A 25000-nucleotide genomic window follows, 5' to 3' on the forward strand; every position below is an offset into this window, starting at 1 on the left:
GTGATATGTATTATGGGCGCCGATGACGATATATTGACCAATAAAATAAACACAAGAAAGAAAATAATCCTTTTTTATTCAAAATAGAAACACGAATCCACATCTACTCTGCGTGGTTTATTCTGCTAAATAAAAGTTTTCATTGCGGCATTAGAGGAAATATCTGGTACATTCTGACCAATGGCGCTACGCACCGATTTGAAACTGGTATCGGCCGATAATAATAATAATAATAATACTAATCAGCAAACTGATAAATCGGAGACATAATGCAGTAGAAATGTACGGTAGCTTAAAATGAATTACTACATGTTTATAGAGGATTTTACAGGATAAGAGTGAGACATAAAGTGAAGTATTTTCTACTCTAACTCTTTTTAAGATAATATTTAATTCAGTGAACGTTGCAGAAGCTGTTGAGAACCTTATGTCCCGGTTCGTGGACGTGTTCCAAACCTCTGGTGACTTCTGGTCGTCTCTTCCTGCCGCACTCGTCAGCTGTTATTGATATTTGATGTTTCAAACTTTCCTCAGGGTTCTTGGGACAGTGATGAATAATGCTGGATTAGGAATAAACATAGTTATAATAAATGGTGAGTGTTGGACCACTGCATCACCTCCAGATGATTTATTTATTCTGAATGATGAAGCTGCAGGTTTATTCATCACTCTTCTTCTTTAACAGGTAAAACCGGAGAAGTCCTGAAGACGGGTAACTTTGACATGTACAGCGGGGGTGAGTAACATCTGATGAGTCATTGAGAGTTTTCTAACGACTGCGTGGTTCTGTGTGGTCGGATGGTTTGAGCCGATAAACACATGGACTCTGTGTTTGTGTTGCAGACGTGAAAGAGCTCCTCGAGTTCCTGAGCAGCATTGAGACGGGCACCATTGTGCTGATGGCGTCTTTTGACGATTCTGCGTCAAAGTAAATGTTTCTTTATTCTCATCTTCTGAATCTGCTGCCATCAGAGAAACGTTTTCTTAAAGAATTGACAGTCAGGTCCCCGAGGTTGAGCCTCTGTCAACGGAGCAGGTTCTGTCCCTCCACCACTTCCTGACATGTTGCATTCTCAGTAATGTGAGGGCACTGTGACCTTTGACACTGTTTACTCTCATTCTCTTCTGCAAACTCACAGAAAACACTTGGGATGCAACCTTTTCTACAACAGTACAAAAACATGTCCATTACAGTTCAGAGATGTGATTTTCACCCTCACCAACCAAATCAGAAAACTAATAAATATTCTCATGTTAGAAGCTGGAACTTCAGAGGAGGGGAAACATGTGAGCGGGATGTGCTGGTGTTCTGTGGCTGAACACGTGTTTGTGTGTAACAGGTTAAATGACGAAGGGAGGACGCTGATCACTCAACTGGGAAGTTCTATGATCCAGTCGCTGGGCTTCAGAGATAACTGGGTGTTTGTTGGTGGGAAAGGAGCAGCGGTGACGAGCCACTTCGAGAAGGTACCAGCAGCCAGATCACACCTCATTCACACTGACGGCTCATTTATTCTGCCTTTAAGTAGGAAAAGACGCCCGGACTGCTGTTGCCAAGCAGGTGAAGTTGGACACGACGAGAACGTTTTAACGCCCTTTGTTTTTGAACATGTCTACTGTCAGCTGTTTGGTTTAGTTTGAGCCTGATACCTGGACGTCACCGCCGAGCAGGGATCCACCTGTTGGAGCCTTCGCTTCTCAGGGATTGAAGGACGAATTTGTTGGCCACAAATGAAGGAGCCTTCAAAATAAGACATCTTTCTTCAAAGGCAGCGTCAAAAGGATACAGCCCCTGAATTGAGACGCCGTGTCTCTTAAGAAGAGATCGAAAGCGGCCATGTTGTAAACAGTGGTCAAACTTAGCAACTTGTAAAGTCTCTCCTCAAAAAGTTCAGCCATTGTAGAAAGTTCTCGCTACACTGCCCCCGAGCAATATCCCGTGGTCCTGCTCCCTCTCGTCCGTTTCATTTGTATCCGGAAGATTTTAGAAGACGTGCACGAAGACGAAATGAACAGGACAGACTGAAGACTCGTACCACACGTAACACCGAGCATGGATGAGTCATGTTGAATGTCAATCAGTCAGGTTTTATTTGTACAGCCCATATTCACAAATCACAGTTTGTCTGAGCGATCTTAATGAATGTGATAATTTACTCCTCAGTGATTTAATTTCCCTGAAATAAAAAGAAGACATTGTAACATTAGCTTAGCACAAAGACTGGAATCAGGAGGAAACAGCTAGCTTAACTAGACTGCATACAATCTTACATCAAATTGATTTGTCATATATGCAATGAAAAGACATCAAAGACATTTTTTAGAATTTTGCTGATCAGCTCATCAATGAATTGACCAATCGTGTGTTTGAAGGATTATCTGCTGTCGTGGTTTGAGTCAGAGTCCGCTCTGTGTTTCTGTCTTTTCAGTTCAAGAAGAATGACGCAGCAGTGAATAGATATGAAGCGTGGCCCGAGCTCATTGGTCTGGAGGGATGCATCCCCAGCTTCCCGGAGTGAGCAGCCGCTTCTCAAAGAGACGAAGTGACGGAACAGCTGATATTTAGTAGTTTAAGAAGACTCTGGCTGCAGCTGGTGTGTAAACCAGTGAGTCCAGTGTGATCTTCCTCACGTCTGTGCAGCAGTGAGGAAATCGACCCCTGAATACTTTTGTTTTTTAATCTGCATCAACTGCTCCAGTCGGACTGATCGTCCTCCTCACGCAGACCAGAGCTGGGACCAGCTCCTCTTTGTCTTTGGATGGACTCAAACATGTTAAATCGTCAAGTAGATGGTTGATCTGTGAGACTGGGGACTGGGGACATTTTTTACAATTAATGGGGACATCACCCAAAAGGACAAACTTGGACCTAATTCATCATTTTCTCATTCGCTGCCTACGTGACTCTCGATGTCTCCGCACTCTGGCTCTGGAGTTTTTCTCTCCTCAGTCGTCAGAGCTGCTCATTGTGGGAACTGATGGTTTCTCTATAAATTTAAGGTCTTGTTTTCCTTTTTTGATTTGGCTCTTAAAATTAAAATGAATTGAATTTTGTGTGAAGCACTTTGTAATCTTGTCTAGATAAGTGCTCTACAAATAAAGTGATTTTATTGTTATCATGATCTCGTCAGCATTGTAAACTCGTCGTGAACATGAGCAGACTGAGCAAACACATCCGGCTGCGTCCTGCTACATCCTGCTACGTCCTGCTGCGTCCTGCTACGTCCTGCTGCGTCCTGCTGCGTCCTGTTGCGTCCTGCTACGTCCTGCTGCGTCCTGCTACGTCCTGCTGCGTCCTGCTACGTCCTGCTGCGTCATGCTACGTCCTGCTGCGTCCTGCTGCGTCCTGTTGCGTCCTGCTACGTCCTGCTGCGTCCTGCTGCGTCCTGCTACGTCCTGCTGCGTCCTGCTACGTCCTGCTGTGTCCTGCTGCGTCCTGTTGACTTTGTGCTTCATCAGAACAGATGCATGAGTCAATAAATGAGGGACTGCTGCTGTTTGTGTTTGCATTGGACTTCTCTCTCTGTGTTCAGGACTCCATTGTTTGATAATTGCCACGTGAACATGTGACTTTTTTATAGTTTGTCCTCATCAGATAACAATAACAACCTGGTACAGAGGTGCATTTGTTTTCCACTGCAGAGTGTCTGTCACGACTAACTGGACCAACATGCCTGCAGGAGCCCACGTTTAGAATTGATCTTCCTGTATTTCAGTTTGTCAGTGAACTGACTCGTTACATGAAGGTTCAGCACAAACGTCCCCATGAGGTTTTAATAGTTTCCTCTGCAGGGACACTGGTTTTAAGTGAAAGGTCGAGCACGTAAACATTCACTTTATATCTGTAAGTTCTGTGTTTATGTACATGAAATGAGAAAGTTACTGCTGTTTGTACTTTAATCATATACGATTATATTTTACATATTTAATGATGAATTAAAAATTAACAACAGGCAAGAAATTTGAATTTAAACTTTTGAGAAATGTGGGATTTTGAGATCAATTTTGAGTAATTTTTTTTTATACGAATAAAAGGGATATCTCATGAAATATTGTGCTAATAGATAAATAATGTCTCCACTTTGTCAAATAAACACTTTTTTATGGGAGTATCCAGGACACGATCTGTTTCTTCAGGATTCTCTTGTGTGGGACCGATTCTTTAATTCTAAACAAATTAAAGTATTTTTTTCCTGAATGGTGAAGACACCACTCTGTTTTTTATGGACAGTTAATCTTGTCTCACAGTAAAAAAATAAGAGTTCCATATAAATGTTCCTTTTATCAAAATAAAAAAAGAGGAAATGTATATTTAAGTGGTTTATTGAATCTCAGTAAAGATTCCACTGAGAAAACAGGGAAATTACTTTAAATCCTAAACCTGAAGAGTTTCAGCGTTAAATTCTAACATTTTATTACATTTATTTCAGGTGACGTAGAACCGGAAGTAGACGCGAACCCTGTTTCCACCCGAACACTTTCCTAAACGGACTCAAAGGCTCACGTCTGATTGGCTGTGTCACTGCGTCAGCTGTGACGACACCAGACGAGCGGAAGCAGCTGATTGGCTGGAGGAGTGAAGCGGCGTCAATGGCGGAGTGAAGAGAATCGTTTGTTTGATTTTTTTCTGGATTCACGTTTATTTACCTCAGTTCCTGCTCCGACTCTAATGGCGACGTTAGTTCTGGACAACGGAGCGAACACCGCGAAAATCGGATTCAGCCACGAGGCGGTCAGGTGGGTTCATGGTGGAGATAAAGAGGTTTTATTAACCGACAGGAAGCAACGAGCGAAACTCCTGAGAATACTTCTTCTTCTTCTGGTGCTTCTTCTTCTGCTGCTGCTGCTGCTTCTTCTGCTTCTTCTTCTTCTTCTGCTGCTGCTGCTTCTTCTGCTGCTGCTTCTTCTGCTGCTGCTGCTGCTGCTGCTTCTTCTGCTGCTGCTTCTTCTTCTTCTGCTGCTGCTTCTTCTTCTTCTGCTGCTGCTGCTGCTGCTGCTTCTTCTGCTGCTGCTGCTTCTTCTGCTGCTGCTTCTTCTTCTTCTTCTTCTTCTGCTTCTTCTTCTGCTGCTTCTTCTGCTGCTGCTTCTTCTTCTTCTGCTGCTGCTTCTTCTTCTTCTTCTGCTGCTGCTTCTTCTGCTTCTTCTTCTGCTGCTGCTTCTTCTTCTGCTGCTTATTCTTCTGCTGCTGCTTCTTCTGCTGTTTCTTCTTCTTCTGCTGCTGCTGCTTCTTCTGCTGCTGCTTCTTCTTCTTCTGCTTCTTCTTCTTCTTCTGCTTCTGCTGCTGCTTCTTCTTCTGCTGTTTATTCTTCTTCTTCTTCTTCTGTTTCTTCTTCTGCTGTTTCTTCTTCTGCTGTTGCTTCTTCTGCTGCTTCTTCTTCTTCTTCTGTTTCTTCTTCTGTTTCTTCTGCTGTTTCTTCTTCTTCTGTTTCTTCTTCTTCTGCTGTTTCTTCTTCTGCTGTTTATTCTTCTGCTGTTTATTCTTCTTCTTCTGCTGTTTATTCTTCTTCTTCTGCTGCTTCTTCTTCTGTTTCTTCTTCTTCTACTCACATTGTTCTAAAGACTCGATGCTTCAAGACAAACAGTCACTGTTAGCATCACACTGTGTTTACACACACACACACACACACACACAGACACAGACATGCACACATGTGTCAGTCTTTCTTTAGTTCTTATTTTGTATAGAAACCACATTGAACGATGACGTGTGTTTGTGCCAGTGCAACAGAAATGAAACTCTAATTCTGTCCACTAGAGAAGATGCTCCTGCTCTTTAGTTTCCAGCTGCTTGATCATAACGTTTCCTCAGCGTGACTTTGTTTGACCTCGTCTTCCTCAGCGTCATCTCGAACTGTCAGTTCCGCTCCAAGACGTCCAGGTTGAAAACCTTCACTGCCAATCAGCTGGACGAGATCAAGGATCCTTCCGGTCTCTTCTACATCCTTCCCTTCCAGAAGGTGAGTCACACGTGGAGGCTGCAGCTGCACTAACCCAGCTGCTGGTTTTTAACAGGTTTCTCTTTGTTTGCAGGGTTACCTGGTCAACTGGGATGTCCAGAGGAAAGTGTGGGATCATCTGTTTGGAAAAGAGATGTTCAAGGTGTTTTTCTTTGTCTTTATTTCACCAAGAAGTTTTCTTTTCTTTTCCTGGAAATGTAGGAAATGTCTGTAATTTGATCACATGGTCTGACCTGACCTCATCCCCCCCTCCTCTGCTCATGTTTGGGTCCAGGTGGATTTTACAGACACCAGCATCCTCATCACGGAGCCTTACTTCAACTTCACCTCCATTCAGGAGTCGATGAACGAGATCCTGTTCGAGGAGTATCAGTTCCAGTCGGCTCTCAGGACAAACGGTAAGTGAATCCTCATCGGTGTCTGTGAGGAGTCAGACAGGAACAACATATTCACCAGTCAGTGGTTTAAATCTGTTGAAACAAGAAGTTTGGTGGATTTTGAGCTGTGATTGAAACTTGTTCACCTTCTTGTTTCCATAAAAGACGCAACTAAAATCTAGAGGAGTCACTGACCAGGTGTCGTACAGATGAACTGATTAGATTTGGGTCAAAGGTCAAGGTCACAGTGATCTCACAAAATAGTCTTTTGTTTTAGGATTCATCCAAACGCAGCGATGTAATTGTGTATGTTTCTTCTTCTGTTGGGCAGTAAAAGCTTTGTGTCTGTGTTACTGCAGCCGGCTCTCTCAGCGCTCATCACTACTTCCACACCAAGCCCTCCGAGCTCTGCTGTCTGCTGGTGGACAGTGGATTCTCCTTCACACACGTCGTCCCCTACTGCCGCAGCAAGAAGATGAAGGAGGGAATCCGCAGGTGAGAGGCAGCAGCATTAACCTGCAGCTGTGTTAACGGTGAGGGCGACGACATAATGCTGACGGCCTATTGGTTGATTGTGTCTGTCAGGATCAACGTGGGAGGGAAGCTGCTGACCAATCACCTGAAAGAGATCATTTCATATCGGTGAGTCCACCTCACTCAGCTTCTACCTGATTGGCTGCAGGTTTTCTTGTTGTTTGGTCAAAAGTAACTGAGTACATTACTGAAGTACTGTACTAACTAACTTCTGCTGTGACTACATGAAGTCCTGTTACTGTGGTACTGTGACTACATGAAGTACTGTTACTGTGGTACTGTGACTACATGAAGTCCTGTTACTGTGGTACTGTGATTACATGAAGTACTGTTACTGTGGTACTGTGACTACATGAAGTCCTGTTACTGTGGTACTGTGACTACATGAAGTACTGTTACTGTGGTACTGTGATTACATGAAGTACTGTTACTGTGGTACTGTGACTACATGAAGTCCTGTTACTGTGGTACTGTGACTACATGAAGTACTGTTACTGTGGTACTGTGATTACATGAAGTACTGTTACTGTGGTACTGTGACTACATGAAGTCCTGTTACTGTGGTACTGTGATTACATGAAGTACTGTTACTGTGGTACTGTGATTACATGAAGTACTGTTACTGTGGTACTGTGACTACATGAAGTCCTGTTACTGTGACTACATGAAGTCCTGTTACTGTGGTACTGTGACTACATGAAGTCCTGTTACTGTGGTACTGTGACTACATGAAGTACTGTTACTGTGGTACTGTGACTACATGAAGTCCTGTTACTGTGGTACTGTGACTACATGAAGTCCTGTTACTGTGGTACTGTGACTACATGAAGTCCTGTTACTGTGGTACTGTGACTACATGAAGTACTGTTACTGTGGTACTGTGACTACATGAAGTCCTGTTACTGTGGTACTGTGACTACATGAAGTACTGTTACTGTGGTACTGTGACTACATGAAGTCCTGTTACTGTGGTACTGTGATTACATGAAGTCCTGTTACTGTGGTACTGTGACTACATGAAGTCCTGTTACTGTGGTACTGTGACTACATGAAGTCCTGTTACTGTGGTACTGTGATTACATGAAGTCCTGTTACTGTGGTACTGTGATTACATGAAGTCCTGTTACTGTGGTACTGTGACTACATGAAGTCCTGTTACTGTGATTACATGAAGTACTGTTACTGTGGTACTGTGACTACATGAAGTACTGTTACTGTGACTACATGAAGTCCTGTTACTGTGGTACTGTGACTACATGAAGTCCTGTTACTGTGGTACTGTGATTACATGAAGTACTGTTACTGTGGTACTGTGACTACATGAAGTACTGTTACTGTGGTACTGTGATTACATGAAGTACTGTTACTGTGGTACTGTGATTACATGAAGTACTGTTACTGTGTTACTGTGACTACATGAAGTCCTGTTACTGTGGTACTGTGACTACATGAAGTCCTGTTACTGTGGTACTGTGACTACATGAAGTACTGTTACTGTGGTACTGTGACTACATGAAGTCCTGTTACTGTGGTACTGTGACTACATGAAGTACTGTTACTGTGGTACTGTGATTACATGAAGTACTGTTACTGTGGTACTGTGACTACATGAAGTACTGTTACTGTGGTACTGTGATTACATGAAGTACTGTTACTGTGGTACTGTGACTACATGAAGTCCTGTTACTGTGGTACTGTGACTACATGAAGTACTGTTACTGTGGTACTGTGATTACATGAAGTACTGTTACTGTGGTACTGTGACTACATGAAGTACTGTTACTGTGGTACTGTGACTACATGAAGTACTGTTACTGTGGTACTGTGATTACATGAAGTCCTGTTACTGTGGTACTGTGACTACATGAAGTCCTGTTACTGTGGTACTGTGATTACATGAAGTACTGTTACTGTGGTACTGTGATTACATGAAGTCCTGTTACTGTGGTACTGTGACTACATGAAGTCCTGTTACTGTGGTACTGTGACTACATGAAGTCCTGTTACTGTGGTACTGTGACTACATGAAGTCCTGTTACTGTGGTACTGTGACTACATGAAGTACTGTTACTGTGGTACTGTGACTACATGAAGTCCTGTTACTGTGGTACTGTGATTACATGAAGTACTGTTACTGTGGTACTGTGACTACATGAAGTACTGTTACTGTGGTACTTGCAGGTTGAGGACCTGTATTGATGTGAATACGTGGTCCACAGCTGAGAGCAGCAGCTGTTTCCAGTGTGGATGGTAGAGCTGATAGAACAGAGAGTATTTCTTCTGTGATTCTCTCGGTAAAGATCCAATGAAAGAATCTCTCTTCCTTGCAGTCAGTTACACGTGATGGATGAAACTCATGTGATCAACCAGGTGAAGGAAGACGTCTGCTACGTCTCGCAGCAGTTTTATAACGACATGGAGGTGGCACAGTAAGTCCAGACACACGACACTTTGCATCTGTTTACTTCATCTGTTCGTCATCACTCGTTAGTTTCCTTCATCAAATCCTCTTAGAGTTTTTAGTTTTGTGATCAACAGAATCTTTTCTATCTGTGGATCTGGATCATGAGCAGCAGTTTACATCACAGGGATCAATAAGGTTGAATGTAATGTTTGTAGATAACATGTCAGTAATGTGAAGCGTATTGCATTCACTTGAGGAAAAAGAAATCTGCTCTGTTTCTCTGAATTAACGACTTAATAATCTTGTGACCTCAGATTGCAATACGCGGCTGCTTAGCTTAGCATTAAAACTGTAAACGGGGAAAGATCTCTCCTAGCTTAGCATAAAGATTAGAAGTGGGAAGGGGAACAACATCCACCCACAGTCCACTTTGATCCACAGGGCATCATGATATCACTTTTGTTTATTTTGCCCCAAATCCCAGTTGTATTGGGGGTTGTTTGATGGACGGTGCCTTGGACCAGGTGAGCTTGTGCTGGTTGTTGACTGATGGTTCTTCTGTGTCGTCTGTTCTCAGAAATAAGGGGGAGGAAAATACTGTGATGGTGGATTATGTTCTTCCGGATTTCAGCTCCATTAAAAAAGGCTTCTGCAAGGTGAGACGGCATCAGAGGGGATCTGAGGAGCTGCCTTGGCCCTGATTCATTGTCTCTGGGATCACTAGTCCTCATCAGTCTTTGTTCTCACCAGCCCCGGGAGGAGATGGTGTTCACTGGAAAGTATAAGACAGGAGAGCAGATCCTGAGGTTGGTCAACGAGCGCTTCGCTGTTCCCGAGATGCTCTTTCACCCGTCAGACATCGGCATCCAGGAGATGGGCATACCAGAGGCCATCGTCCACTCCATCCAGTCTCTGCCAGAAGGTCAGCTGCTGTCCTTGTGTTGTGAACACACTCGTCTATAGTGTGTGTGAATATAAAGCCACTAACAGTTTCCTCTGCCATCAGAGATGCAGCCCCACTTCTACCAGAACATCGTCCTGACTGGAGGAAACACTTTGTTCCCCGGCTACAGGCAGCGACTGGAGGCCGAGCTGCGATCGCTCGCCCCGGCCCATCTCCCCGTGTCAGTCCTGCAACCTGCGAAGTAAGTGACGACAAGCACAGAGCCTCGGTCTGAGGCAACATCCATACTACTACGTTTTCAAATTAAATCCATACTAACATGCCTGAAAACGTGACCTGTACACTGGGCAAGAACGTACCGAATAATATGATGCTGGTTGTTAGTTCTGGGAGAAGGTCATGTGACAGGAGCCTGACGAATCAGGGAAGGCTACGTGCTGACATCTGTGTTTCTGCTCGAGTTTTCAAACTAAAACTGGACTAAAACTCTGGAGTAGTGTGGACGTCAGACGTATCTGCAGCTGATGTGTTTTCAAATGAAACCGTAGTCGTGTGGATGTAGCCGACGTGACTACAAGCTGGGAGCCTCTGATTCCTGGAGTCAAGATAACGTCTCCTCACAGATCTCCTGTGTCTCTGACAGTTTTTTATGGTGTTTATTGTCTTGCAGTCCCATCTGTTACTCGTGGGAAGGAGGGAAGCTCCTGGCCCACAACCCAGACTATGACGAGATGGTGGTGACCAGAGAGGACTATGAAGAAAACGGACACTTTGTTTGTGAAGAAAAGTTTGACCTTTGACGTCTACATGGAACTTAAACTCCAGACTGTATCAGACTTCTGATAAACTCTATATGCTTTGAACGTGATTCTGAAAAAGGATTTCCAACCAGTGAAATAAAAACTTCAAAGGGTTTTTCTACAGCGGTTACATTTTAATTTTTGTAGTGTTTTGTTTGAGGATGGTTACCAGGGTGACCAGAAGCTGAAGCCGGTCAGAGAGATGCACGAGGAGTTTGTGAAGGTGAAGCTGTTTGAACTGATGTTGAATGTTTGGTTCTGCTCTGCCCCTGTTACATAGTTACATAGTTACAGGATGTTACCAGGATCCCGAAAGGAGGCTGGATTTTCAAAGTAAACGCCCATGGATGGTGATAGGACCTTACCAGAAATCCCACATAGAGGCTGGATTTTCTAAATAAAAGCCCCAAGATGTTAGATGACAGAAACTTATTGCATGATACAAAAATAAAAACTGCCACAAACATGCCCCAAGCATCTGATATACACAAACTCTGCCTGTCTGCCTGTCTGCCTGTCTGTCTGTCTGTCTGTCACACTCACACTAAGCTCACCTCTCTGACCTGCTATAGTTTAAACATGAGGCAGAGAAACCCCCCCCCCCTCACTCCCAGTGAATCAGTGGAGGATCCTCTGCTGTGTTCACACTTCTCCTGGATTGAGACTTCATACAGGAGGAGAAAGAGGAGAGGTAATGAGGAGGCTCACACTCAGACACAGCTACAGAGCTCGTTGCTCCACGGAGGCCATGAGCGGATCAGCTTCCCAAAAGCCTCTGAGAAACAATGAAAACTTTTCCCCCGGTATATGTAAAGTTTACTTCATGACCAGAAAGAATGTGTTTAATTACTGATCATAGACTTACATCTATTACAAACAAGTGAAACATCAGTAAACAAGCTGTGTAACTTGAGTCTGCGAAATGTTTTAAACTGTATAAGATTATGCCTGACACTGAATTCATGTATATTCTTTATACGTTCGTCCCAAACCTTGTTAGTTCTACCTTCAAATATTGGATCTCTTCATTATTGACAAAAAGACATAATAATCAGCCAAAGTGTAGCTACATCTGATTATTTCAGCTGTTTCACTATTGTGGAATAAAGCTACAGCTCAACATACAACTGTAGTAATAGTAAAACACTGACTGAAGTTAATGTTTAAGTGTAAAATAATTAACCTCAGTTTCATTTATTTGTCATATGGGTTTGATGACGACATCTTAGGATTCATGGATCATTTTATTTACACGTGACCATGAGGATATGCACTGAAATAAGAGGTTGTTGTATTTCTGTGATGAAATGTCCCAGTGAGACACGAGGAGGGGACAAGCAGCCGCAGGAAGCGGAACAAAAAATAAACCGAGGAGTTTTCGGGACTTTACGGTGTGACGCCGGAAATGTTGGTTGAAACATCCGATGCACTTCCTGTAGAGTCCGGCGGCAGAATCCCACGAACGAGGTAAATTGAACCCGAATCTCCGATGAAAGGTTTCATCTGGTTCGTTTCTCACGAGGCTCCAGCTGCTGCGAGCGACCCGTCACTGGCTCCTGGTTCTGACCGACCAGTAGATGGGTTCATTTCAGTTTGAGTGGTTCCTCATCACTAATGGATCCAGGTTAGCTCGTTAGCTCCTCTGTGCTGGTTGTTAACTCCGGCTGTTCCCAGGTGTCTGCCCCCGGTGCCTGATGATATGAGACCGGGTGCCACGCGCCTTTAGAGCCGGGGCCAGGTGAACCACTGGAGGCCATGGACGAGCCGGTAACCACCAGCCCCTGTTCGTCTGAACCGGACAGTCCCGGAGGACTGAACCGAGGCTGTCTGCTGGACCCGGCGGATCTGCTGTACCACGAGCTGTCCGTCATCGTCCCGGAGACCCCCAGGTAACACGGCTCCTCGGGACGAGCCTGGTGTTCACTCTAGTTCGGATCATTTCCAACAGGTTTACAAAAGAGACTGACATTGTAGAGGACAAACTATTCGGTTAGGAAGTGGATGGAAACCAAATCTCAATATCCGTTCAGTTGGTGGCGGAGAGACGAGCTGTCACTCAGCCGCTTGAGTCTGTCCACCGGTGTCCACGTGTAGAGCAACGAGTCCGTGGTGTAGATGGTGCAGAAAGAGAGAGAGAGCAATATGTCATAAGAAAAAGACTAACAATTTAAAAAGAGATTGTGCAAAGGGAAGTAGAGCTTTTGAGAGAGAGAAATAACGATTTAATAGGAGGTACCTTACTCAGAAAGTCATGAAGTGAAGAAGGAAAGAAATTGTATAACTTTTGTGAAATTGTATGTTTTTATTTATTTTTGGGGCTTGTTATTGCCTTTAATGGATAGGATGGAGAGTAAGCAGTGAAGGGGGGGCATGTATATTCTGGGGTGGAGGCCTCGTTGGGGCAGCAGCTGGTCCACTCAGCCCCACTGAGCAGGACCTCGTGATGTCCTGGTGATCAGGGCCCACGGCCGTCCAAGGCCCTGTTGCTGTGGTTTGTGAAAAGGATGGTTTTTAACTCCACTGTCCAATCAGCACCAACATTCTCACCTATGATCAGAGTCCCGGCCTGAAAATCTCCATATGACAATGTTGACTCAGGGTCATAGCGCCACCTACTGATCAGCGTGAAAATGAAGTTGTCACGCCTATGTACATGGTCCCTGTCCTCCCTCCCCGCGGCCTGCCTTGGGCCTTGGGCCCGCTCAGTGCTGCTTCGCAGCCCTAGTGTCTAATTGTGTTTGTTGGTTCAGTCCACAGCTCGGCAAACGGAGGAGACGGGGGCCAATCACAGAGGAACGTTTCAGTCCTGTAAGTCACAGCTGCACTACACAGTCATGACAGATGTTTGTGTGTGTGTATTGGCCTGGCAGATGTTGACTGCTGTGGGTTTCTGTCCTCAGGTGGCGGTCGGGGGCTCATGGGGACGACCAGAACAATCGCTCAGCGGTGAACAAGGGTCCTCGTGTGGATCCAAACGCAGGCGGCTGGCAGCAGCGGTGGGAAATCGGAGGGTTCTGTTTGTTCCTGGTTCATCTCTGAGACCTTTTCCTCTGGGCAACCCGCTGTCGACGGCACCCTGTTTCTCCTCCTCCTCATCTTCATCCTCCTCCTCCTACCTCACTCCAGCATCAGAGGAGGGTGAGGTGTGTTTGACTGTGCCAGGTTCCCCAGGAGAAGTCAGAACTGGTTCTCTCAGCCAGTTGAGGAGGAGGAGCCCAAGTGTGACTTCGGCTTCACCGTCGCCCTCGCTGCTGCCGGCCTCTGACTCTCTGTCCTTTCTGACAGCAGAGGAGAGGAGATGGCTGACCGGCGAACGAGGAAACACTTCAGCAGGTGACGACAGTGTAGATATCTATATCTCACAGAAAAAGGTTTTTTGACACATATGATTCAATGTGACTCATTACCTCTGATGTCATCCACACCAAACCCCCAGAAACCAGAGTGAGCAGAACTTCATGTAGAATCTGGGTGTTTTTAATTTTCCTTCAGCATCACAATGATCCAGTGAAAGTGTCTGTACATCAGAGTTCACTGCAAACAGGAGGATCAATAGGACACAACTGACTTCAAGATTATACTTGCTGTTTATATATATGTACATATATTTGTGTTTGGTTACATGGCTCTAGAATTTATGAGGCAGACTATTAAACACAACATAGTTCAACATTTGGTGCACCTGCCAAACACAAGACATGCACAGCCAGGACATTGTGGCTAAAGCGGAACAATCGGTGTTCATGTGATTGGTCGTTTGTTCTTCAGCAGTGGAGGAGATCATCATCAGTGACGATGAGGAGGGCATGGTTCGCGTGGCACAGATGGAGGAAGATGAGTCGTTTGCGCAGAGCCTGCAGGTAGGAGGCTTCACCTGCTGACATGTCAGCTTGCAGAGTGGACGGAGAGAAACACTTTATCTTTGTCCATTCAGGCCCAGTTTGACCGAGAGGAGGTGCACAGCAGACACCAGCACCACCACCACCACCACCACCTCTATCAGCAGAGCCACCACAGGGTGAGACTCCGTTACACTTCATATTTCAAATTAAATGGATTGTAACCTGATGTGTTATTTCTCTGTGCCAACACACACACTGTAGTTCAGTCAGGTACACACACACACACACACACACTGTAGTTCAGTCAGGTACACACACACACACACACACACACACACTGTAGTTCAGTCAGGTACACACACACACACACACACACACACACACGTATATATAAAAAAGCTTGACTTTGATAAAAAGCTAAAAGTAGAAAACTAATTTGAATTGGACAACAGGGTCAGTAACACTTGTAATTGATTCTCCGTGTTTCTTCTGGAAGGGGTCATGTGATAAGAGCCTGACGAATCAGTGAAGGCTCATTACCAAAAAGACTCAATCAGCACGAGGTTGAGTTTCTGCGTCATCGTTTCCAAACATCTCAGTTTCTGCTGTTCCAGACTAACACGGAGCCCCGGAGCTTTCAAACTCAAACGGGACGAGCAGCTTTTACAAACTTAGAGTGTGGACGCCAGACGCATCTGTAGCAGAGTTACGTAGTAATGTGGCTGTAGCCTTGGGGTTTGTCATCAGTCCTGAAAGTTGTGATTTATTCTCTGCAGTATTATTCCCACATGGAACCCAGCTGGATGTCCCATGTGCTGGCTGCAGTGGCTCCCCCTGCTGGCTTTGAAGAAGGTACGATGACATAACTGAGAGCATCTCGTATTCACTGTTTCATTTGAGCCGTCTTGGTTTATGAACGCAGGATGAGAAAAATCCCACTGATCAGTCATTTAAACCTGTTTACTTTGTGGTTACCGTGGTAACAGCAGTAAAGTGTGGTATCGGGGACATTGTAAAGTACTCACTCTACAGACATAAATAATAACTTATTAATTTACAGGACTTCCTCTGCCTTTATTTTTCTAGTGTTTGTTTAGCTCTAGTTATCTTTTTTACTCTGCTTAATTGTTTTTTGACGTTAACTGAAACTGTAGTTTTGTTTCCAGGCCTGATTGGTCAGCAGAGAGGACGGGGGCCGACCAGAGGGAGGAACGCCATGCCCAACATGTCAGAGGACCCTCAGGGAAACGACTACGAGGTGAGGAAGACCACCCGTCATGAAGAGGAGTGCTGGAGAACACACGGCGCCCCCTCTGGCCGCCTGTGACCATGACGCTGGAGCAAAGAACAAAGTTTCCAGTTGTTCTCTGCTGACTCGTTCTGTCTGCTCTTCCTTCAGGCTCTTCTGGCGTTCGAGGAACGTCAAGGTGCCGTTGTGTCAAAGAAGTTGACGCGAAGGCAAATCCAGAGATTTCCCACCAAAACCTTCCAGTCCGCCTACAGCGCTGGGAACACTAAGTGAGTCCAGCGCCTGGTCGGACCTCGGTCTTTCTTCTGATCCTACTTCTTAAAGTCTCACTCGTGTTTTTCTTTCCCGGGATCCTGTTAGGTGTCAGATCTGTTTCTGTGAATACACTGAGGGGGAGAAGCTGAGGATGTTGCCGTGTTTCCATGACTACCATGTCCAGTGTATTGACCGGTGGTTAAAGGTAACAGCTCACAGACCCTGTTGAAACTACCGTTTCTCTTCTTTCCACTGAATCACATCTGTTTTTAGAAAACACACATTTTTTTGAAATCGAAACTGAAACAGTGGAAACGTTGGGTCGAGTGCAGATGTTTTCACTGAGTGGACATGTTTTATAGACGGATCACTGTCTCCTCCCCCCACAGGATAACACCACCTGTCCGATCTGCAGAGTGAACCTTGCTGATGGTGACTGCTCCGCCCCCCCGACCCTCTGAAGGCGTCTCTGCTGGCAGCGGCCGGTTCACGGTCACCTCCTGCCACTACGAGTTACTTGAAGACTTGAGTCTTACTGTAGTTTGTGTCTGATGAAGGACGACTCATCAACTCGTCTTTTTTATACTTTTATTTAAATGTTTTCTGTCATTGCTGATTTTACAGGAATAAAAAGATAAAACCTCGAAGCTGCTGCTGATGTTTTATTCCTGAAATAGATTTAAAGATGTTTTCCTCGTACACTGCTGGCTCTCACTGAGAAAGAACTGATCTGGAGACGTGTTTATTCCTCGTAGTAGCGTTTCTTCATGGCTCTGTATTTCCTCAGGTAGTACAGCGCCTCCAGCTCTCTGGACACGTACTCCCCTCGAGCGATCATCTCCTTGATCTGCGCCGGGTCCTGGACTGACTTGTTTTTGGTGAACGCAGATCTCAGCCGGTCTCTGAAGTAGTCGCCTCCTTTGGGATACTCCCGGCCGAGGTAGAGGAGCTAAGGAAAAGTTTAGAATTTTTAATTAAACACACATTGCCTCATTTATAAATACAATTCAACACTTTGAGAAAATCCTTTAGCTCAGATGGTTCGATGGTTTTAGCCAACAGACAACAGTCTCCACTTTCTCCAGGAATTAAGACCAAACATCTCAGAAGAACGCTTCCATCTTGTGATGTCATTAAGAGTCAGAGCAGGAAAGAAATCCCACTCATCTGCCGCAGTGAACATGTTTCATGTTGCGAGACAAACTCTGAAACCACAGAACTCTGAATCACCTTCAGTTCGATCTGTTGGTTCCTAATAAACAGTTGTATCATTAAGTCCTGATTCAAAGTCTTAAGGTAATCACCCCCCACACTCACACTCCTCAGACTGCAGCAGGACACACCTCAACAGAGAAGCTGCTCTCCTGCAGAGTTTAAATATGTTTCTAACTGTGATCACTGAGGATTCAAACTAGCAACCAGCTGCTGAAGATCGAGTACTCACGTTTTTATAGAGTCGAACCACTTCAGCCCTCAGTGGGTTGGCCATGGTCCAGAGGGTGAGAGCGGAACCAGTCTGATTCTCTCGTTTTACCTTCGATCAACTCAACCTGTTCTAACATGAAAGTGAACACGTGTCGGAACCAGACAGTTTAGATCAGAACCATCGGGTCACGTGTCTTCACAGGTCGAACTGCTTCACTTCATCTGGAACTCTTCAGACTCTTTTAAACAATGACACTTATGAAATATGAAACTTTCATCAACAATAACAACTGTTCTTTTTGAAGAACAGGATTCAATTATCATCGTGTTCTAACTCTTTGGTCAGTTCCCTGTGCTTCACCTGATAATGACACCGAAGGAATCAAACGTGTGAACAGTCGGTCCAGCGGAGTGCCCACCTGGTTCTCACCTGAGCCCTTCAGTCTGTTCAGCTGGTGGAGCTTCAGGCTAGCTTTAGGTTAGCGTCACGTTAGCTTCAGGCTAGCTTCAGGTTAGCATCACGTTAGCTTCAGGTTAGCGTCACGTTAGCTTCAGGTTAGCGTCACGTTAGCTTCAGGCTAGCTTCAGGTTAGCGTCACGTTAGCTTCAGGTTAGCGTCACGTTAGCTTCAGGCTAGCTTCAGGTTAGCGTCACGTTAGCTTCAGGCTAGCGTCAGGTTAGCTTCAGGTTAGCGTCACGTTAGCTTCAGGCTAGCGTCAGGTTAGCGTCACGTTAGCTTCAGGTTAGCGTCACGTTAGCTTCAGGTTAGCGTCACGTTAGCTCAGTAACAATTTTACATCTCACGGCTGTTCGTGACGTCACAGTGAACTTTGACTCGACTTCGTTGTTTTTAAACAGATGATAACACGCGCACACACACGCACGCGTCTCTCTCTACTTATGAGGACACTCACTGACATAATACATTCCCTAACTCTAAACTAAACCTGGTTCTAACCCCAAATCTGACAAAATGTCCTCACAATGATGCTGTTGAACCTGAACCGGCCTCATTACTATACATAGACATGCCCCCCCCCCCCCCCCCCCCCACACACACACACACACACACACACACCCTTTTTGTCCTTCCTGGGGCACCGTAGTGGCGGTTTCTCGTTTCTTGACTTCTCTGTTATTTTTCCCACCCGAGGTGGAAGAAGGCATGCCTCTGATTGGTCAGATTAAGACAGGAAGCCTGATCATTGGTTAGGCACAGGAGTCTTGTCCAGTGTAGGCCAATCAGAGACAGGGTAGGGGCGGGGCCCCCCCACCTCGGGTATGAAGAATGACCGCCGGTGGAAAACAAACCGCTGGAGCCTTTAGGAGGTTTAGTCTCTGTTTAGGAGGTTTAGTCTCTGTTTAGGAGGTTTAGTCTCTGTTTAGGAGGTTTAGTCTCTGTTTAGGAGGTTTAGTCTCTGTTTAGGAGGTTTAGTCTCTTTCAGGTGAGTCAAACAGAAAAGTTTGAACTAACGCGACGATTCACCGGAAGTTTCCGCTTGTTTCATGTTGTTCGAGTCTTTTACGTGTGATCGCTAACTTAAGACCCGGAGTGTTTCTGTTGGAGCTAACGTTAGCTAAACTAACCAGTCCACTGGTTAGTGGACTGGTTAGTTAGCGTTCACTCACCAGTCAGCTGGTGAGTGGACTAGTTAGTTAGCGTCCACTCACCAGTCAGCTGGTCACCTAACTAGTGAGCTGGTTAGAACCTTTTGACCGTTTCAGAAACTTTGTGCTGTAACTTTATTTAAAAATGATTTTCACACACATTCATCTGACAGCTGAACTTACCGGATACTTTGAACTAAAGTTTTTAAACTAAACTTATAAAGTAACAGGAAATCGGTATGTAAAGCAATAACTAACCAGTGAGCTCGTTAGTTAATATGTCAATACTTATAGTTAAGTTTTTCTAGTTTTATTTCCACGTTACTAACAACACCCAAGTAAAGGTTTCACACACACACACACACACACACACACACACACTCACTAGTGAGTAATAGTGATAATTCCTCACAGCCCTGATGTATTCATGAGTATTGTTTTGTTCACCATCATGAACCATAAAGTGTCGCGTCCTCTCATCTGAGCAGCTTCAGCCGTGTGTTTCCAGTCGTTGCCATGGAGGAGATGAGCCGCCTGGTGTCCACAGGAGACTGTGTGAAGATCTGGGATGCGGTTTCCATGGCGCCGCTGGAGCAGTTTAACCCTCACAGCACCAGCCACCCTGTGGCTCAGGCCTTCTGGGGCTCCAACAGTATCCTGATGGACGATGAACAGAACCGTTCATGTGTCTTTAGACAGTCAATAGTTTGAACTCTACACATTACATTTGTTTAAATTACTCCTCCTGTCTCAGGCTGCCGGCAGTTATTGATTCATTATTTTCTTGATTGATTCTTTGCTCCATTATGTGTCCTCACAACTCACTAAAGCTCAGAGTGATGTCAGCAAAGTGAATCATGAAGTCCCTAGAGAATCCCACCCCAATGAATCCACAGACAGAAAGACTGACGCAGGGGCACCGACAAGCAAACGGGAGAAAAGGGAAATCTTTGCAGGTTAAATCGACCACCCAACTGGTGATGGTGGAGAGTGAGGCAGCACACGGTTAGAGCGATGCAGCTCCAGTCAACTGGCCGAACTCTCACCAGCATCGCTACATTTTTGTTTGTAAAATGGCTCAAACAATAAATTGACTTTATTCGAAGCTAAGTTTATGAACTGAGAACCAGAAGACCAGTTCTCTCAACAGAAGCTCGATCATACTCGAATAATGTTTTTTTCTTTTCCAAAATGAACAGAAATGAAGTGAGAGTTTGTAAAAGAGAAAATAATGATGTTTATTGATAAAGACGTGCAGGCTGAGTAGAGCCGCTGCAGTAAAAGATAAAGTGGCCTTGACCCGTTCTTTCAGACCATTACCTGGTCACTTCCAGCAGCAGCGGAGACAAACTGGTGGTTTCCAGCCTCAAGTCGACTCCGGTACCACTGGTGGAACTTGCAGAGGGGGTGAGTGCACAGCTTCAGCTTTGTTGTTTCTATGGCAACAGTGTGATCTTATGATCGCCGCAGTTTTCACTCACAAAATCACTGTTCACTGTAACATTCAGAAAAAGCAGACCCGTGTGTGTCTGAGTTCCTCGTCTCAGTTTCTGGTGAGTGGAGGTCTGGATCACTGCGTTCACCTGTGGGACCTGAAGACCAAGAGACTGCACCGCTCCCTCAAGGTGAGACTTTACTCAAGTCCCTCACTCGCTCAGAGACACGCAGTGAGATCACAGCTCGTGCACCTGAAGCAGCCGCTCAGTGACTCTGTAGAAGTGAAACACAGAGTTCCTCTGGTCTCAGCTGCTCAGGGATCAGCTGCTTCAGGATCAGAGCAGAAGCTGGTTTGTACCGAGCTGGAGTTTCTGTGTCCTCCTCCACTCGGCTTCACTGGAACTAATACACACTCATCACTAGTTCTCAGGACCTGATCAGCACAGGAAGTCACTGAGTGTTGGTTTGATTCCAGTTTATCAGACTCATTGAAACATCATGAAAATGACTCGTCAACATGTTCAGTCCAACACGAGACGCTCAGTCAGGACTCAGTGTTAGAATGAGCGACACGCAGACACGATCCGACTCCATCGACTCAGAACCAAACACACGACCGGACTACCCAAAAAACCTTTAACAGGAACAACATAGAAACCTCAGAGAGTCAGAGTGAGGATCCCTCTACCAGTACAGACAGAAGTGTAACAGAACAACAACATCACAATATTTACAACCTTGAAGAGAAAAGACAGTGTCGAACATACATGGAGAAGTGTATCAGTGTTTATACAAAAGAAAAGCTCTGACAGAGATGAGGGTCACTCGACCCTCTGTCTTGTCTCTCAGGACCATAGAGAAGAGGTGACCTGTGTGTCCTTCAACACCAACGACAGCTACATCGCCTCCGGCTCCACCAGTGGAGATCTGGTCCTCCACAGTCTCACCACCAACCAGTCCAGCAAAGCCTTCGGCCACGGCAGCAACCAGGTTAGACTGTGACTAACTATGCTGCTACTGTGCACACATAAACGTCTGAACCCTTTTAAGCCTCTGAACCTTATAACCTGCCAGCAGGTTGGAAAGTCATGATTTATCACAGCCATGAAGAATAACAACTGAAATCCCATTTTCACACTTGATCTCCAGAGAATGTCCGTACAACTGCAGGTTTTTGTTGCGTGCTAGAAACATCTTTTTTTTATTTTTTTATATATATATATATATTATTAATTATTATTTATTCTTGAATCAAGGTCATATATTATCTTGCATCAGGTCCTACTCACAATCGGGTACGGTACACCATGTTGGCCACCTACAAACTTTAAGTCAGTTTATCATTTTATTTGTCATACATTCTCTAATAAGTGTCCATGGGGCATCCAGTCCCTTATCGTAACGTTTAAGTTATGAGGACTCTATCGATAACAAATCCAGGAAATCCTTCAGCCAATCATATATGTTCTAGAAATCCAGTTTCGGATCTTTCCAATTGGTGAGTGTTGTCCTCTTTACAGAGACGAAGGCGAGAGCAACATGATGTTGTATGGTTCCTGAATGTAGTTTTCTTTTCTATTTCCCAATATGCACACTACTGGGCATCCGGGGATATAAATGTTCATCATCTCCTGTAAAATATTTATTACCTCAGTCCAGAATTTATTTGTCTACCATTGGAGTATGTATGTGCCAATCCCTCCTCAGCCATGGCAGCATAATACGTGCCCCCTCGCTCACGCTGAATCCTGCGGAGAATCTCTCGCTGTTTTCTCACATGAACTTATTAGGAAATTATAGGAGGACATTAGTGTTCTCACATCGAGCCCCACATACATGTTAGGAGATTATCTGGAGTTCAGTGCAGCCACAGTATTGTCAGATTTTCAATCTGATGGCACAGTCATGTTCACTGCAGCGATTTGATGATACACGCACAGTGTTAGAAGATATTATTAAAAACTGTTAAAGACTGGCCTGTGTAACTCCGCTGTTTAATGGAATCTGAACGTAATTTGCTGTAAGTTGTTATAAATATATTTTTCAATTAAAAGGTTCATGTGGAACAGATATGCACAACTAAAGCTGTTGGTTTTAATGTAAATGAAGAAGTGGATCAATAATCTGTCTTCAGTTCACCACCTCACGTCTGCACCGCTGCTTTCCCGTCTCCAAAACGTTCGTACGCATGGGTCAGAGTTTGCGTGGAAATGCGCAAATTTTCCCGTCAATTTTGTTTTTATAAATCCCAACGATTGCGTGAGAAGTGGCGTACGCACGTTTCAGGCCCCGTTTTGTGCGTACGCCACAGTTATAAATAAGACCCCAGGTTTTTAAATCTGTCCTTTTATTAGTCAGTTTCAGGTCCATGAATAAATGAATCACATGTTGATGTTTGGTGATTTTTTTCCTGATTCTGTTAAAGAAAATCTTTTCTGTTGTTCAGTCTTATTTGTAAGAGAAGTCATTTTAATACTGAAGCCCAGTTGTTTAAAAACGTCAACTCGCTGCTGCTGTGTTGCTGTCACCCGTCTCTCCTCCAGCCCATCCATGACCTGAAGTTCTCCACGCTGAAGCGTTCCCTGCTGGGCAGTGTGTCCGACAGTGGCAGCGTGGTCCTGTGGGACTCCAACACCCAGAAGGAGCTCCATGATTTTGACTGCGCCCACAAGGCCCCGGGCACGGGCCTGGCCTTCTCACCTGCCAGCGAGCTGCTGGTGGTCAGCGTCGGTCTGGACAAGAAGATCGTCTGCTACGACACCGCCAGCAAGATGTAAGACCAAACACGTGGTATTTAATAACCCAGGGTGACTGGATGGGGAGGGACTCTCCATGATCACTGAACACAGAGAACCTTACTGCAGAAGCAGTGAGGGATGATGGGAGTTGTAGTCTTGATCATGAGTTAGTTGTGGAGCAGCAGCAGTGAGGGATGATGGGAGTTGTAGTCTTCATCATGAGTTAGTTGTTGTGCAGCAGCAGTGAGGGATGATGGGAGTTGTAGTCTTCATCATGAGTTAGTTGTTGTGCAGCAGCAGTGAGGGATGATGGGAGTTGTAGTCTTCATCATGAGTTAGTTGTTGTGCAGCAGCAGTGAGGCATGATGGGAGTTGTAGTCTTCATCATGAGTTAGTTGTTGTGGAGCAGCAGTGAGGGATGATGGGAGTTGTAGTCTTCATCATGAGTTAGTTGTTGTGGAGCAGCAGTGAGGGATGATGGGAGTTGTAGTCTTCATCATGAGTTAGTTGTTGTGCAGCAGCAGTGAGGCATGATGGGAGTTGTAGTCTTCATCATGAGTTAGTTGTTGTGGAGCAGCAGTGAGGGATGATGGGAGTTGTAGTCTTCATCATGAGTTAGTTGTTGTGCAGCAGCAGTGAGGGATGATGGGAGTTGTAGTCTTCATCATGAGTTAGTTGTTGTGGAGCAGTGAGGGATGATGGGAGTTGTAGTCTTCATCATGAGTTAGTTGTTGTGGAGCAGCAGTGAGGGATGATGGGAGTTGTAGTCTTCATCATGAGTTAGTTGTTGTGGAGCAGCAGTGAGGGATGATGGGAGTTGTAGTCTTCATCATGAGTTAGTTGTTGTGCAGCAGCAGTGAGGCATGATGGGAGTTGTAGTCTTCATCATGAGTTAGTTGTTGTGGAGCAGCAGTGAGGGATGATGGGAGTTGTAGTCTTCATCATGAGTTAGTTGTTGTGGAGCAGCAGTGAGGGATGATGGGAGTTGTAGTCTTCATCATGAGTTAGTTGTTGTGGAGCAGCAGTGAGGGATGATGGGAGTTGTAGTCTTCATCATGAGTTAGTTGTTGTGCAGCAGCAGTGAGGCATGATGGGAGTTGTAGTCTTCATCATGAGTTAGTTGTTGTGGAGCAGCAGTGAGGCATGATGGGAGTTGTAGTCTTAATCATGAGTTAGTTGTTGTGCAGCAGCAGTGAGGCATGATGGGAGTTGTAGTCTTCATCATGAGTTAGTTGTTGTGGAGCAGCAGTGAGGGATGATGGGAGTTGTAGTCTTCATCATGAGTTAGTTGTTGTGCAGCAGTGAGGGATGATGGGAGTTGTAGTCTTCATCATGAGTTAGTTGTTGTGGAGCAGCAGTGAGGGATGATGGGAGTTGTAGTCTTCATCATGAGTTAGTTGTTGTGGAGCAGCAGTGAGGGATGATGGGAGTTGTAGTCTTCATCATGAGTTAGTTGTTGTGCAGCAGCAG

At 45.1% G+C, this 25000-nt stretch overlaps 5 protein-coding genes across 16 annotated transcripts in view; 4 read left to right on the forward strand and 1 right to left on the reverse strand.

Moving 5' to 3' along the window:
* The window catches only part of LOC117762991 (protein FAM3C-like), a 4860-nt gene extending 1696 nt beyond the window's left edge, over nt 1–3164 (forward strand). Inside the window, exons 6-10 of one of the 2 annotated variants that reach the window (XM_034587803.1) lie at nt 535–593; nt 686–736; nt 844–928; nt 1341–1467; nt 2430–3164. In XM_034587803.1, coding sequence (XP_034443694.1) covers nt 535–593; nt 686–736; nt 844–928; nt 1341–1467; nt 2430–2519 — 412 coding nt within the window. In that variant the 3' untranslated portion in view covers nt 2520–3164. The remainder of the gene's footprint in view (nt 1–534; nt 594–685; nt 737–843; nt 929–1340; nt 1468–2429) is intronic. The other variant, XM_034587804.1, reaches the window with a different exon arrangement.
* A 1374-nt stretch (nt 3165–4538) lies between these two features.
* Nucleotides 4539–11217, forward strand: actr6 (actin related protein 6). The gene is made up of 11 exons (XM_034588881.1): nt 4539–4737; nt 5840–5957; nt 6031–6099; nt 6232–6355; nt 6694–6829; nt 6920–6976; nt 9199–9297; nt 9850–9928; nt 10023–10194; nt 10279–10417; nt 10847–11217. The coding sequence occupies exons 1-11, from the start codon at nt 4670–4672 to the stop codon at nt 10974–10976; spliced, it is 1191 nt and encodes a 396-aa protein (XP_034444772.1). The 5' UTR covers nt 4539–4669; the 3' UTR covers nt 10977–11217.
* A 1149-nt stretch (nt 11218–12366) lies between these two features.
* Nucleotides 12367–16965, forward strand: si:ch211-59o9.10 (uncharacterized protein LOC561841 homolog). 5 transcript variants are annotated; one of them, XM_034588258.1, is made up of 11 exons: nt 12367–12443; nt 12651–12865; nt 13727–13784; nt 13877–14309; nt 14745–14836; nt 14911–14994; nt 15595–15670; nt 15985–16076; nt 16218–16336; nt 16428–16527; nt 16712–16965. In XM_034588258.1, exons 2-11 carry the CDS (start codon nt 12732–12734, stop codon nt 16781–16783), a joined length of 1260 nt encoding a protein of 419 aa, XP_034444149.1. In that variant the 5' UTR covers nt 12367–12443; nt 12651–12731; the 3' UTR covers nt 16784–16965. The 5 variants fall into 5 exon arrangements, with proteins under 5 accessions (XP_034444149.1, XP_034444153.1, XP_034444154.1 ...); XM_034588262.1 differs by having other exon boundaries at nt 12424–12865; nt 13877–14088; nt 14227–14309; XM_034588263.1 differs by having other exon boundaries at nt 12424–12865; nt 13877–14088; nt 14227–14309; nt 14748–14836.
* Nucleotides 16899–18200, reverse strand: lyrm5b (LYR motif containing 5b). Of its 3 annotated transcripts, none has more exons than XM_034588279.1 (3): nt 18178–18200; nt 17767–17872; nt 16899–17271 (listed from the first exon to the last, which is right to left on the reverse strand). In XM_034588279.1, exons 2-3 carry the CDS (start codon nt 17809–17811, stop codon nt 17065–17067), a joined length of 252 nt encoding a protein of 83 aa, XP_034444170.1. In that variant the 5' UTR covers nt 17812–17872; nt 18178–18200; the 3' UTR covers nt 16899–17064. The 3 variants fall into 3 exon arrangements, with proteins under 3 accessions (XP_034444170.1, XP_034444168.1, XP_034444169.1); XM_034588277.1 differs by having other exon boundaries at nt 17767–17877; nt 18104–18197; XM_034588278.1 differs by having other exon boundaries at nt 18136–18185.
* An 818-nt stretch (nt 18201–19018) lies between these two features.
* nedd1 (NEDD1 gamma-tubulin ring complex targeting factor) overlaps nt 19019–25000 on the forward strand; it is a 15000-nt gene continuing 9018 nt past the window's right edge. For 2 of the 5 annotated variants that reach the window (XM_034588254.1, XM_034588257.1), the window contains exons 1-6: nt 19019–19192; nt 19844–20007; nt 20668–20762; nt 20864–20980; nt 21642–21782; nt 23336–23565. In XM_034588254.1, the coding sequence (XP_034444145.1) occupies nt 19872–20007; nt 20668–20762; nt 20864–20980; nt 21642–21782; nt 23336–23565 (719 nt within the window). In that variant the 5' untranslated portion in view covers nt 19019–19192; nt 19844–19871. Of the gene's footprint in view, nt 19193–19840; nt 20008–20667; nt 20763–20863; nt 20981–21641; nt 21783–23335; nt 23566–25000 lie in introns of all 5 variants that reach the window. The other 3 variants (XM_034588256.1, XM_034588255.1, XM_034588253.1) reach the window with 3 other exon arrangements.

This window comes from Hippoglossus hippoglossus, chromosome 6 (genome assembly GCF_009819705.1).
Source record: "Hippoglossus hippoglossus isolate fHipHip1 chromosome 6, fHipHip1.pri, whole genome shotgun sequence".
Classification (NCBI taxonomy): Eukaryota; Metazoa; Chordata; class Actinopteri; order Pleuronectiformes; family Pleuronectidae; genus Hippoglossus; species Hippoglossus hippoglossus.